At 42.2% G+C, this 15,202-nt stretch overlaps 1 protein-coding gene across 1 annotated transcript in view; it reads right to left on the bottom strand.

Annotated features, from left to right (window-relative positions):
- The window catches only part of Ryr3 (ryanodine receptor 3), a 376,321-nt gene that overhangs the window by 140,139 nt on the left and 220,980 nt on the right, over positions 1 to 15,202 (bottom strand). Inside the window, exons 42-45 of the mRNA XM_033765294.1 lie at positions 4,363 to 4,636; positions 3,539 to 3,653; positions 1,916 to 2,045; positions 727 to 830 (exon numbers count right to left, since the gene is read on the bottom strand). Coding sequence (XP_033621185.1) covers positions 727 to 830; positions 1,916 to 2,045; positions 3,539 to 3,653; positions 4,363 to 4,636 — 623 coding nt within the window. The remainder of the gene's footprint in view (positions 1 to 726; positions 831 to 1,915; positions 2,046 to 3,538; positions 3,654 to 4,362; positions 4,637 to 15,202) is intronic.

Here is a 15,202-nt window from a genome sequence, read left to right as displayed (position 1 = left end):
CCCAAGTACTCCTGGCCCCTTCCTAGCAATATACTTGACTAATTTCTCCTCATCCGTATCATCACCTTTTCTGAGTGATCTTCCCGAACACTTTCAGGATGAGGTGCCCTTCTCCCTCGTGCTCCCAGATACACCGGATGGAGAAGGGATGGACGGCCACTGACTTTACAGCTTTCTCTCCCCCTGTCCCAGGTTGTACTTCACACTTAGAAAGTGCAGTGCTAATCTTTTCAGCCACCCAGACAAGGAAATAGTTCCCTGAGAAGGATAGGGCAGAGGTAGGTGAATCTGCCCCCAGTTACTACCCACCATTACAAGCTTCATTCACCTCCCCAGTAGAAGGCAGCTCAGTTTGTTCATGGAAAGGACACTGATTATACAACGTTCTTTCAGGTTTTTCTTTCGTAAGTGACTTTATGAATTACCTGATCCAGAACTTGATTAGGAACCACAGAGATCTGGTGATGTTCTGTGCAGCCCAATGGGGCTGGGCCTCCACAGACAGAGAACTCCACAAACTTACTTCTATGAAACTTGCTAACATAGCCTCCAGGAGGTCCTTTGGTCCTAATTATTTTACCGCTGTCAATTAGTCATGTTCTATCGCATTTTTGTCGAGAGTCCACCAAGATGAAGTTGGAAACCCACTATCTGGCCTGCTTTCCCTTGGTCTAGCCACACAGTAGGCAGAAGAGAATAACACACTGCCTCCTCAAGGCCAGTTACCTTCTCGAGGTCCGGTTCTTCTAAGCCCAGGGCTAATTCGTTGTTGTCCATGACGGAGGAGGCAGCCACATCCAATGGGGTGGATCCTCTCATTGATGGTGAGGCTGGAAAAGGAACAGAAAGGGACAGACAAAAGGCCTCCTGTTTCTGTCTGAGCTGACACTGAAATGCAGCTGAGTGGTCAGGAGAGGGCAGCAAATACACTGCAACTGGATCCACATCGCTGTTCTCCAATGGGGAAGCTGTCCTAGTTAAGAATAGCTCTATTTGCTATCCTTGCTCCCTACCTCTCATTACTGATTGTGAATGTTGAGTAGGAGGAAATCTGTCCACAAAAGTCAGCTGTGAATATGTATTTCCAGGTGCCTAACACAAAATTGTGGGGAACCTTTATTGGGTGATTCACTCAAAAAATTTGTCTCCTCACTAGCAACTCCCAAATTGCTTTACGTAGCACTAGTTTATATAGTTACATTAGTTCATCAATGCTGTCTTTTATTTGAGAAAAATTTGTTTGGCTCCTAAGCTAGAATTAAGAAATACTCTGGGTGGCATTTTACAAAAAACTTGGTCACCTTTGATAAATAAAAGCAAATGAGATTTCAGATTTCAAGTGCATGTACTTGTGCATTCTACAAGTTCATTGAATTTCATCTGAAACAGTGAGGGAGGCACATGGGTTAAGCTGCTTTCTTCCTGGTGGCAACTGATTTACTCTGTTTATCCATAGTTGCTCTTGGCCAATTTGCCTTGCAGCTAAGGAAAGCACTTGCTGGTTGGCTGATGGGACAGGTATGAACTCTTCAGCCAACCCGCTAGGCAGGGACTGGATCAGTGACTTTGGACTCATTGTCTGTGTTTCCTGGTTAGCTGGGCTGGGAGGAATATGTTTCAGAATACATCTCCAATCCCAATCAACATTTCATAAACCACAGGCCACTCATCCCAAGGAAGAGGAGGTAAAACTGCAGGCCTAGGCCAATACAAGGTGTCACCAATATGGTTGGTTGCAACATGTCTCTTCAGGTTGGAGAGCATAGATATGTTTTTATGTACTTATTTTTAAAGGCAGGATTTTTGTATTTAAAAATTCAATAAGCACTGAGGCAATCCTTCCCTTTATTTCCAAATTGGCCAATAGGGGGCGCGCAACCTTCAAGTCATGTGGAGATTATAACCACATACATACCTAGGCCCACACTGCTGTTCTCCAGCAGGTAACTCAGGTGCTCAAACATGGCCTTCTGATTTTGCCGGCTAATTCGACAGAAATAGCAAAGGAAGCGGCAACAGCTAGCAACCATCTTTGGGAAAGCAATCTGCCAGGAGAAGGAGGAAGTGTCAGAGAAAAGACTGTATCTTGAGGCATATCTAAAAGGTCAGAGGTCATAGAGTCTTAGGCTGAAGTCTTGCAAGCTATGAACAATTTGGAAAATGGATTCTCTCCTTACATCCTGTGTTCTCCAGGACGTATTCACAGGAGGGACCAAGAGTGGAAGACATTTAAGAAAAGGCTGCCCCAAATACTTCTGAGCTAACTATAGTTCTTAAAATATCTTTTCGTCAAAGGAAAACAGACATCACACATGAATCTCAGTTTCCACGGGTGTCACGTGACATTGTATGACCCTGCATCAAACCACTGTTATTTTTAGCTAGGAAAGGAGTGGACAGAACTCTGACAGGAAATAACAGAAAGGGAGAAGGGTGAACAGAGAAAATAAGGCCCATCAGTATATTAAAACCCGAGTCCCGTGGGTCACACCTGACCCCTATCGCCTGAAGAGCATCAGGATGTCTCTGAGAGCCCCCCACCCTTATTTTGCCCTTCATAATTGCTCTCCCATGGGTCCCTACAGCACTCACAATTAGATGCAAACAATTTAGCATGGTGATGCCATCTTATTTTAGTGTTGCTTGTGCTTGGCTTCCCTGCTTAGCAAAGAAATTAGCATCTCTATATTAGGCCATGTCTCACTTTTCATCCTATAATGCTCAATAAAGAGTATCAGTGTTAACTTTTCCCAAGATTCTAGAAAGACCCTGATTTCCCTCTTTAGAATCATTGAGGATGCTCTAAGAAATATGTTTCTGAAACCTATGGTTCTGAAGCACCCAGGCATGTGCTCAGGGGTCTTTGCTCCAAGAAACCAGAGGAAGCCAGAGAAAAGGAATATGAGCTTGGCTTCTGTTCTTCCTTCACATCACTGCCCGCCTACTGCTGGTAAAACTGCACTGAGTTCCTAGGCCCTGGCACTTTGGAATCTCTAACATTTGAAACCACACCCCGTGTGCTTTGGTCAGAAGCCAGCTAACCCCAGACCCTCAGACAAGTTGAGATAAATGCCCAGCTGTGCCTTGTGTCAATTCCTTTCCCCTTGCCAACAGATGGTAGCCCTGTCTTTACGGGGGAGCCGGCAGGAAAACCCGACTACGTCAGAGGTTTGGCTGAAAGAGGAAACGTGAACATTCCTGAGGAACACTTCCAGGGCAACTAGTAAGACTTTTCTCGCCTTCGGAACAGCTTGCTCCTGTCTCAGTGCAAAAGCACAGGTTCCTAAGTGGAATCCTCAGTTCTTCCCTCTCGGAAGGGGCAGGGCTGCAGAATACAGGAAGTGAATTTAGTAGTCAAAGGGCCAGAGCCAGAGTTCTTTACCAGAGCTGGCGCTCTTATATGCATGCTTCATTCAACAACACTGTCCTTTCCCTGGGAAGAAAAGACATTGGACGCCAGGCCTCTGGTCCTGACCAAGTCACTTCATGTGCCTGCCTCCAGAGTCAAGTTCTGGTCAAGTCCTCCAAGCAGGATTACCTGTGATTTCTCTGTACCCAGCACGTTCACCATCACCTCCATCACTGTCTCATGCATGCCCAGGACTCTCATGAGGTTGGGATGCTGGTAAAACACCTTGTTGTTCATAATGTCCCTAGGATAATAATCAGAGATTTCAATACCTGCTTATTGTTATAAAAATTCAAGGATGAGAACACGTAACACACTAGGGGTGAAGTAATGCAAAAGTGACATGCTGAAAAGAACACACTAGGTCAGCTAGAATCTATGTGGACTACCTTTTTTAGCTGATAGAAATATTTCTGTCCTCTTTATTCCTAAGTACTTGTTCCCTCTTTTTGAAATGCTAATGACATTTCAATAGTTGCCTCTTGTTTTTTTGAGACAGTCCAAATTAGTGGATGGCTCTTCTTCCGTGTACTAAGGGTCTTCTATTTTTTCTTCTGTGGTCCTTATATCTGTGTCTCTCTGTTTTTTTGTTTTTTTTTGTACCAGGGATTAAACTCGGGACCTTGTACTCAGAAGGCAGGTGGAAGCACCACTGAGCTAAATAAATCCCCAGCACCGTACTTTGGTTCTTAATGATAAGGCTCTTTTTCTTAGAGCACTTTTATATTAGGTATCATGAAGTTTGTGGACTCTAGTCTTTAAACACCAAAGGCATTTACATATAAGAACAGTTAGGTCTTTGGGTCATTCAATAAACATTCTCATGAAGCTGCAGATAAAGATTTTAAAATACAAAAAGCTCCTCTTAAATAGTCAGGTGCCCCTTGCTGGGTGGTTACCTTTTGCTCACCCCTTTTCTGTGAGCTTTCTTGAGCCACCAGTGAAGGACCTACCCCAGTCCATTGATCATAAGCAGCTCCTCTTCTTTGCCCATCCTGACACTGAGGAGAGACCGGATCTGGCCCAGGGCAGCCAGAAGGTTGATGGTGTCACTCACGGAGGCCTGACTGATGGTGTAGGTCTTCCGCAATGCCTGCAGCAGCTCCCCGATGCTGTCATACTGCCTCCGGAGCAGGCTGAACATCATCCGGACCAGCTCTGCATCTTGGATCTGGTCCTCCTGGGCCCAGCGGATCATTGTCTGTGACACCAGTTCCTTCAGGGTTGCTGGGAAGAGAATGGGGGTGGGGCTGCTGATGTGGCCATCATGAGTCAGAGAGAGCTGGTGTCACAGACATTTCATTTCACTACCAAACACATCACGAAGTAACTGAGTTTAAACAATTTTTATTTAAGAGTGGGGTGTGACATGCACAGAAGTAGGGTATATCATCAAAAGATAAATATGACAGCCATCCTACCAAAACAAGAATATCCCTAGTATAGTTTGAGGGTGCTTAGCGTTCTACTTTGGTTAAATAAGGTTTGAAGTGATGGGAGAAAGAGAATAGTAAATAAGACTGTCTTTGCCTTTAGCAAGTTCACAAGCCAGTTCTTTACATTTTTATTTGATAATAAAATTTTATCTTTATTCTATAATACAATGAAATTAATACCATAATGCAGGTACTTGTAAGTGCCATGGGACAGAGTAGGGAGTGATTCATTGCGGGTGGATGAATGAATACAGGAAAACACTGACCGTGCTTCCTTAAGAGTACAAATTAAGCACTGGGACTTTTCACCATAGGTAGTGTCACTGAGTATTTCAGAAACATCATGTATCATGCACTAATTAAGCAAAGCCATCGACTTGAGAATTATAAAAGGCATTTTAGGTGATATGAACTTAGAAATACACTAGGGGATGGGGAGAAGTACACTACAGAGCTCTCTGTCAAGTGTGAAAGCTTGGAATTTGGCATTTGACCACCACTTGGGCAGTTAATTTCTTCACTTCGCAGAGTTAGCTACTTTAATGACACTAAGAGCAAGAAAATATTCTGACTTTGAATTCAGAAGTTACCAGGGTTCACACTAGCTACCGGGAAACACGGCCAGCTGCATAAGTAAAGGATCCCTGAAGTGAGATTCAAACAGCTGTGGAACTTCAGAGATTGTGCTACAGGCCCCGGAGAATTGCCAACCGGCCATGGTGCAGGAAGAGGATTCCAGGAAAGGCAGATCTAGGCAGGAGGACTCAGTGGAAGGGGACCTTGTTGGAATGGCTGGGAAAGCAACGCTCACCCCACCATCCCATGCACGCTTCCAGAACACGCCACAGTAGAGGCAGGAAGTGCTGCTGCTCTCAAATCCTGACTGCATCCAAATCTGGTGCCACCTGTCACATCACTGAAAAGGACGAATGGTACTCATCACCTTAATTCAGTCCAGGTGATTAAATGAGAGATAAAAGGACAACGAAGGTCACTGAGTCCGTCAGTAAGAGAACCAGGAAAACACCCTGATTGGTGCTTGTGCCGCATTTTCTACTCCACATCACTATCTGCGGCAGATGTCTGCTCTCTATACAGTCCTGGCTCATCATAAGGATATAAAAATAGAACTCAGTGACTAAAGCTCTAAAAGAGATTGAGATGTAAAGGATTCATTTAGCTTACTGCTGTGTCTATCAACTCGGTGGGTGTGTAGGCTCAGAAGGGAGATACATGTTGAAAAGCTTTTTCTATTTTTTAAAAGAATATCCAAGTCAGATAGAGGCACAGTGAGATGTTCCTACGAGATCTCACCAGGCAGGCACTGCTGACTAATATCTGTGCTCTCTGGGGGAAGTGTTATTTAGGGGTCAGGCTGCGTTCCTCTCAGGAAACTTGCTCCTTCAGATGTAAAATTTCCTATTTCTCCTAATTAATACATTAAGGATGAGCACAAGGCAGCAGCAGACACTCTTTGGTGCCGAAAGCAAGCTCTTTTAGCCTTATAAATACAACTTCCTCTAAAAGATAAGTGTTCACCACGAACCACCACATCTTCAGCCGAGCAAATACACCTCACTGTGGTCGCTACCACTTTGAAGAACCAACGATTCAATCAGACAGAATCATTAATAAGCTCTAGGAAGGACCAATCTCTCTTCAACAGGGGATTTCATGAAGTCATAATGAAACTAAGTAAATCTTCCATGTCCTTAACCTGGCTTTCAGATTAATTCAGGATTTGAGTGAGCTCTTAGCTTTGTACTGATTCAGAAATCCAAGGCCACATTTGTGGCCTAAAGAACAGGATCTGTACAGCAAACACCTGCCTGGACACAAGGCAAACAGGAAGCAGCCTTTTAGCTGAAAGCACAGATGAGCACCTGCTACCTCCACTTCAGCTCTCCAGTTCCTTGTCTGTGTTAGTCTCGTTGGAGAGAATGAGAGAATGGGATTGATAAACAATACACCTTTGTGATCAAATTAGCGATAGGTTCAAAACAAAATGTGGGCCCCCGGGCCTTGAAGAAAAGGATAAAGCAAGAGTTATCTCTGTCATATTATGCACAGGCAGATGTAATTCAATGGAAAGCATGACATCTAATACCATTCGTGTTGGACGGTTTTCAAACTGTGAGAAAGCAAGGTCCAGGGAGGGAAGCAATAACAATAAGAAGAAAGAAACCTGCAGGGGAGAGAGGGAATGTCTTCAAGAGCCCCGGAAAGCATAGCATATTTTGTGGTCTGACTTGTGCTAGAGACTCAGCAAACACAAGCAAACCTGGCATGAATCAATGAATTCCAGTCTAAATACTTTGGTTCTAAAAAAAAAAATAAATAAAAAAATGAAGCCAGCCAGCCATCCAGGTATCTATTTATCTATCTATCTATCCATCCATCTATCTATCTTTCTATCTATCATCTATTCATTCATCCAGGGATGTTGGGGATTGAATCCAGGGAATCATGTGTGCTAGGCAAGTACTCTACCACTGAGTTATGGTCCCGTCCAAAGATGGAGCTTTATACCCCTAGTAGCATTGCTGTTGGAAATGCTTTAGACTTTAATTAGCTTCCATGTACCAGCAGCCCAGCAGCCAAAATGTCCCAGAGTTGAGAGGATAAAGAGAATATGTTTTCTGGAATGTGTTAGGCTCTCCATGCATCTGTACATTTGAGAATTAATCAATGCACATAACAATGTACAGCACGTATTACAGTCTTAATACAAAGGTTAACTATAGATACCAGTAGTTACAAAAGTGTAACCTGCAGACTCAGGGGGCTCACAGTCCTTTAGGCTGTTTTCAAGGTCAAATTGCATCTTTGTAATAACTGGAAGATGATATTGGCCTTTTTCACGTGCTGACACTACTATGGATGGTATGAAAGCAATGGCAGATAAAGCCGCTGGTGCCTCAGTGTGAACCAAGGCAGCAGCACTCATCTGTGCCCTTCACTGCTGCGTCCTTGGAAAAATGCCCAGTTTCAACAGGAAAGCCCTGTGTGAAGCAGTAAAAAAAAAAATTAATTTTATTAATAATATACTATTGTGTTTGCAACTTTTTAATGTTCTGTGTGACAGAATGGCAAATATTCATAAAGCATTTCAGCTGCATATCAACATTCAGGGACTTTTCTTGAGGAAAAACATTCGTGTGATTGAGTGAGCTAAATTAGGCTCTTGTTTCATGGAATTAATCAAAAGCACACCAAACTGTGGTGAATCAGACTCATGAAACTGACATTCCCTTATAATAGAAAAAAATAAGTCTTTCATTACAAATGACCATTTTTATTGCCAATAATAAAATTTGAGCTTTCAAGGAAAAACTAAAAATTTTGGGCTGAGGATTAGCTCAGTGGTGCTACCGCCTGCCTTGCAAGCTCAAGGTCCTGAGTTCGATCCAGGGTACAAAAAACAAAAACAAAAACAAAAAAACCCCCCAAAAACAAAACAAAACAAAACAATAAAACCAAACCTAAAATTTTGGAAAACTTATTTGCTACTGTGAGCATTGATGGTATAACGTAAAAGACTCCTCTGATTAAACTGTTAATATTAACAACTGAAATATTTTGTAATGAAATGTGTCAACATTTAGAGCCTCTGCATAATTAGCAAACTAACAATTTCCCAATGATCAATGCATTGGTGGATGTTTGCAATTACAGTGCACTAATAGCATTTGCAGATAAAAGAGACAATAAACATGAAAGGTCAATGGGTTTTTATGTAACAAAGTACAAACATTTCTTTAATTTTAGACTTCACATGCCAACCAACTTTTGAGAATTTATTACTTAATTTTGATACAGTAGAAGGCATATCTGCAATTACATTAGAAAGGCTATAAAAGCCACCCTCCCCTTCATCTATCTGCTTTTTAATGCCAACTTTCTTCTTATACTTTAACCAAATATAAAAATTCAATTGCCTTCTATTCATCCAGACTTTAAAGAAACATAAAAATACAAAACAATGTCACTCTTCCATTTTTGGGGAAAAAGTTAGTTGTTTTTTTTTTCCCACAAAAGTATGCTGTTTAAATGAATTATTAAAGCATTAAAAGTGTGTCATTTAAAATTTCTAAGTTATTAAACACTGGTAAATATAAGCACACAAGTTAAAGCTTTGGGGGGTCTTCAGTGAGTTTTAAGAATGTAAAGCACTCCCAAGATGAAAAATCTTGACAGCCACTGATCTATGCACAGGGGTCTGTGCTGAGATGAGTTCATGGCCGGGAAGCAAAGCTTTCCCTCCTGCTAAGATGAGCCTGTTTCACTAAGCTGAGGGATTCTACCGAGACACCGAGACCTGAACCTTGAAAGTTACAGCTGAGCAAGCTGACTCTGTTTGTCTCTGGAAGTGAAGTGGATTGAAGGTGAGGGTAAGAAGAGCGAGATGTCTCACTCTGAGAAATATAGGGAGGATTAAAGAGTCATTATTTTAAAAATTGAATTCTGGTAGTACAGTGCTTTGGCCATTATTCTTGTGCTACCAAAGGACTCCCTGCTAGCCTGAAGGACTCCAAGTGGTTTACTCTTCCTTAATTTGGGCTTAAGATCACCACCTCAGAGAATGGAGGCAGCTAGCCTCTTACTTGGAGGTGACGCGCCCTCCGTTAGCCTGCACTGAGCTAGGACAGGACCCACAGAGAACAGCCTGCCTTGTAGGGAGAGAGGGAAGTTGCTTAATCCTTTGCCTCCACATTAGCTGACTTTTCAGCAGTGACTCTACTCTCATTAATTCTGGGAAGGAGGGCTGTCACCTCAAAGGCTTTGCCTTAGAGTATGTGTATAGGACTCAGGACACATTTCATCTAAAAGTTCCTGCCTCTCCTCAGCAGAACACTGATATACCTCCTGTTGTGTACCTTCTAAATTAGCTTTTTAATCAAACGGTGTTTTCTGGGTATCCGTTAAGTGCCCAAGGTTGAGTTAAGCAACCTCTATGAAAGTACTCAAACACAATTATTACCCATAGTAGCCTAGTTGGGGAAACTAAATAATACATGTGAGGCAACTAATGAGAAATAAAGTGTAGAATAATGGGTGAAACTATGTTGTCTAAGGCATTCAGGAAATAGACAATTTGTAATAAGGTGCAACTTCTAATACATGCATTCAATAGAAATTAGAGAGGAGGAACAAGATCTTCATTTCTTACTTTTATTCCAAAGGCCTCTTTAGCTGAAGTTCCTTATATTTGTAAACGAGGTCCCTTTTCTGTGGAGACCAAAGGAGCTGGGAAGACGCAGCTCTCCCCTGAGGGAACTGTAGAGCGAGACTGGCTGCATTCTACTGTGAGACCTGAAGTGCAGTTTTGCTGGTGGCCCCGGACAGTGGGGGAGCTTCCCCACACTAGGAAAACAGTCCTGGAGTGCAGCTCTGCATACTAATTCATCTCCACCCTTTGAGAGAGGCTCCAGCCCAGGCCGGGGAGGGAAATCATGAAACACATTTAACAGAAATACCTAACTGCCACACAATTTATATGCACACAGATTATTTTGCTAAAGCAGATTGCAATTGGCTAATACAGTGCCAGAAATATAGGCAGTCAACAAACATCCCAATAGCCAAAAATAGTCAAAATTTTCATTAACTAATATTTAAGTCTTCCAAGTGACACAGGGACTGTCAGGTAGAAAACACATTTCTCTTTGCTGTGGTTATTTTGGAATGCTACTTTCCCTCCAGAGATGATTCATACAGGTACTTTCTAAACTGAATATTTTAATTTTTTTCTTGAACCCATGGGGAACGCTGACAATAGATGATAGGATTTTCAAATAGCAAGGGAGGTCATTTCTTGGGGTATATGTGAATCTCTTTTGTAATCAAAGTGACAAATACATTGAGAAGAGCTACAGCTAAGTACTGACTTCATTTCTCTTCCTTTTCCAACTTCATCTTCAGAAATGCTGCCCTTTAGTGACTAAACATCCACATTAGTATTCACATGAAACAGGTCACGGTTAGGCAGCTTTGCCAGAAGTGAGGTAAGGAAGAGGCAGAGAGGTCAAATCTACCATTCTCCAGGACATATGGCCCTGCCTTTCTGCCACACTCAGGTGCCACATTATCCTACTTGGGGCCTCCAACATATTAGGGAAAGTGCTGCAGCAGAACTTGTCGTAACTTGGAATTTCATCCTTGGACTGAGTGGAGCTTTAAAAAACCTTGCTAAGTACTATGAATACTTAATGTCATGAAATTTTTAGAAAGCCATAATGTTCATTTGAAAAGGGGGTAAAAAGAAAAATGCAGTAAGTACTTGTTTTCTGATGAAAAATTAAGCAAACGTTCCCACAAAATGTATTAGGGAAGTTAGTCATGTACCCGAGGTTTCCTTGATAATTACAAACGACTTCATTTATGAGGTTATTAATTAACATTCTAACTCCATTTTTGCAATTAGTGTAATTAGAAACAGTCACATTTGGGCAATTATATCAAATATATAATCTATATGATACATTTTAAATGATCATTCAAGCTACTCAGAATAGAAATTATTTCCAATGTACTGTATTATTTAGGAAGATTTGATGCCTGAGGGACACTTTAAAACGAAAAACAGCTACTTCACCACCTGAGTTTTGGACTAGTGAGACGTTCTGAAGAATAACAAAAGATCAGGGCACCCTGCCATTAGAGGTAGCCTTAGGACATGAGTTTGGGAGCCCAGGTATGACTTATTATTCAGGTGCCTAGTTCTCTCTACTTATTGTTCTTATGATCTGCACCTCTAACATTATTACCCTCTGGCCATGTATGAACCTTACAGGAATATTCCTTGGAGTCACCTACAATAGTTGCTATCACTGTCTTTGAAATGGTCAAATTACGAGCTTTCCAATGGCAACTACCATAAAAGAAGGAGCATTTACACTCATGGTGCCGATTTCCAGTTTTAAGCTGCAGGGGCCCAGAAAGAAATCTCTTCTCCTGCAAATGTAGTTCACAAGCCAAATGGCCATCATGTGATGAGGTACATGCTTATCATCGAGGAGTACCTATTGTCCACTGGCAAAGCATATCCCTGCAGCTTACAGACCCCACATCTACGTGGTTATATTTCTACGAGTGTTCTTCAATCTGGGTCATTTGGGAAGAAAAAAATCTTCCAGTTACATGGAGAAGAGAGGGCAAACAAAAATTGCACTGCACTTATGTTAAACTCATAAGGTAATTTATAAAGCTCACAGTATAATGGGAAAAGAAAAATAACTATGTGCATCTAAATCATGTTCCCTTATTTTTAAATTCTAGGTGATTAAAAAGTCAGCTTGCAATATGCTGTAAGGGCTCTGGAGGTGTGAACAGTTGGAAGGTCATTTCTAAGTGTAAAGAACAAGTGTATTTTTACTTCTTCTTTTTCCCTCCTTGAGGCAGACTGAATAATAGCCCCTCAGAGATGTCCATGTCTTAATTCCCAGAACCTAGGAAGCTGTTACCTTACATAGCAAAAGGGACTAGGAAGATGTAATTACATTAAGGATCTTGAGGTGAGATTATTCAGGATTATCAATGGGACTCAACGTAGTTACAGAATCCTTCTAGGAGGGATGGAGGATATCAGATTCACAGGTCAGAATGGTACCATCAAGAAGTGGCCACTCAATAGCCAAGCGATTAGGAATAATCTAGAAGCTGGGAAGGTCAAGAAACAGATTGTTCCCTAAGGATCCAAAAGGGCAGTCCTACTCATTCATTGAAGTCTTGTGACCTCTAAAGACAGTAAATTACAAGGCGATAAGTGTGTGGCAATTTGTTACAGCTGCAATTAGAAAACTCTTACACTGCATCTGACAGAAAGTTCTGGGTGGAAAGTATACAACATCTTGCTAAAGCTAAAAATCGAACGCAGCTCCTGATACAACTGGGTTCTGCCTCCCAGTGGCCTGCAGTTTAGGCCAAGCCAGATGCAGCATTTAATCACAGAAAACATCTGCTGAAGAGCAGCTCTGGACTATTAGATAACACACAGTGACCACACACAATATCATTCCAGTTCCTTAACACAGCTTGTTTTGCCTCTAGTCTCTGAACATCAGAGGCTAAAAGCAGCCACATTTCAAAATGAAGCACTCACTGAGTGAATTAAAAATGAAGATCACCCTCAACCCCATGCACAGAGAATGATACTGACCATATATCCAGCACTCCCGGTCCCTTTCTCTTCCTTAACACCACCCTGATTTGGTACAGGGCTCCTGTCCTGCAGGACTACGTTCCTCAGGGACCCACTGCATTTCAAAAGTGGGCTCCACTGACTTCAGTCAACTAGCACATTTTGTTTCCTACGTCGCCCTGATTGGTGTGCGGGCTGCCCTGTGATCACGTTCTTCAATAAAAGGCGATCTCAGGATCCTTGCCTGGCAGACCAGAGCAGGGGAGATTTCCTCACATTTTCCTTGGACACTTGTGCACAGATATGAGGCCCAGAAACACAGCTACTTTCTTCCTCCAGCCTGAGGGTAAAGCTGGCAAAAGGAGCAAAGAGTGAGCGCAGCCAGTGGGTCAACTCATTCCAGTGGCTGCCTCCATCTTGAAGCCCACTTACTGCAGGTCAGCTACTGAAGTCCCCTGTCGGCTACTCTACATGGCTGAGTTTTCTGTTGACTGTTTGCTGAAAGCTCCTGAATGATAAATATGGACATGAAATTCTCATGATCTTTACTTTTGTATACTCAATCTAGAGTACTACTTTAGCAAATCCTCGTATTCCCTGCACTCGCCCAATAAAGAAGAAACCATTATACTTCTTTTATGTGCAGGAAAACTGAAACATGCAAAGGTTAAGATACTTGTCTAACATTGCCATTAGTACATGGCAGTATGCCGCTGGACTCTAAATTTTCTACTTTACTATCTTAAAGCTGCTTACCTTCATAAAACTCAGAAAAGCAGTTACAGTTATTAATGCTTTAAGTTTATATTATGCACACTGTCTAGACACTCTCTTAAACTATGAGACAGATTCAGAGATAAAATCCTGAAAAATCATAAAGCTTTAGGTCTTTTCTCATGCTGTTAGACTACTCACTTTCCCAGACACTCAATTTCTTTACCAATAAAACAAAATTAGCCTATAAAATTCCTCTTGAAAAAAATGAGCGTAAGTGTGACATGGTAACAGACATACTGAGCAGGGTACAAGAGTACTTTGTTTTAACTGGCCGTGTGACCTGGGACAAGTCACTCTCTGTCTGCGCCTGTCCGCTTCTCTGAAGCCAAGTTTTCTGGTGGCCTAACAGTCTAAGATTCTGGGGCTGCAGGCACAGCTCAGGGGTAGAGTGGTTCCCTAGCATGTGTGAGCCCTTAGTTTCAATCCTCATCACTGGAAAAAAAAAAGAAGCTAAGATTCTATGTCTTTCTGACTCTCTGAGCCCTTGAAAGGGTTGCACTAAGTTACCCAAGTAGCTAATGAAAGCCTTACTTTTTATGGGATTGAACTGATGAGCACGAAAAATTTTACTATTGTATCTTTTTTCTTTTTATTGAGTTTATTGGTACATCTTAGGTACACAGTACAGTTACATTCATCATTGGGATCTTGTACCTTACACGACAGGTCTTGGCTCTCATTTTTTTCCCTTGTGCCTGCCCTCCTCTCACTCTCTCCTCCCCTCCCCATTTACAAACTACTATTGGATCTTAATGCCCTATTTCAACATTATCTAGCTTGCTTTTCCTAAGAGTAAAACATGAGGTTGAAGAAATAAAACAAAATCTCAAAATTCCAGTGGTTCCTGACTGCAGGAGAGAGCAGCTATTATCAAAGTCTCACCACACACCACTCATCACTTACGTGGAGGAGATGAGCTATGGAACTCCATGGCCTTTCTGATGACCATCTTGATTGCTGGTTGAGAAAGGAAGCACCCTTTCTCAGGGTCATGTGGCACAGTAATACCCTGCAGATTCAGTGGGGAGATTTACCAGGGGAGGCACTGTGCCCTCTACACTCTGTATTCCAGCTTCTGAGGCCAAAATTGCAAAGTGGTCAAATCTCTACGATTTGTTACCAGAGAAAAGTCAGAGAAACAGTTACAGCCATTGACTCCAAGAAGACTTTTGGAAAAATCATCACGCTAATTTCTCTATGCTTCCCCAGCACCTGTGTGGCCCTGGCTCTGCAGTAGAGACCCATCCGCTTCATTTCACTAGAAAAGAACACTGTAGGGATCACTGGGGACAAAGCCACAAGCACCTATGAAATAAAAGGAAATGCCTGTGAGCACAACCTGGACCGGCTGCTCAGGGGTGCTATCATGGCACAGGGCTCAGGCTGCACGATGAGCTACAGAGCACATCCTGCTCTGTGCCTAAGTTCTGGACTCACATC

This window comes from Fukomys damarensis, unplaced genomic scaffold (genome assembly GCF_012274545.1).
Source record: "Fukomys damarensis isolate Sample0158 unplaced genomic scaffold, DMR_v1.0_HiC HiC_scaffold_17, whole genome shotgun sequence".
Taxonomy (NCBI): Eukaryota; Metazoa; Chordata; class Mammalia; order Rodentia; family Bathyergidae; genus Fukomys; species Fukomys damarensis.
This window is presented reverse-complemented; position numbering and strand designations above follow the sequence as displayed.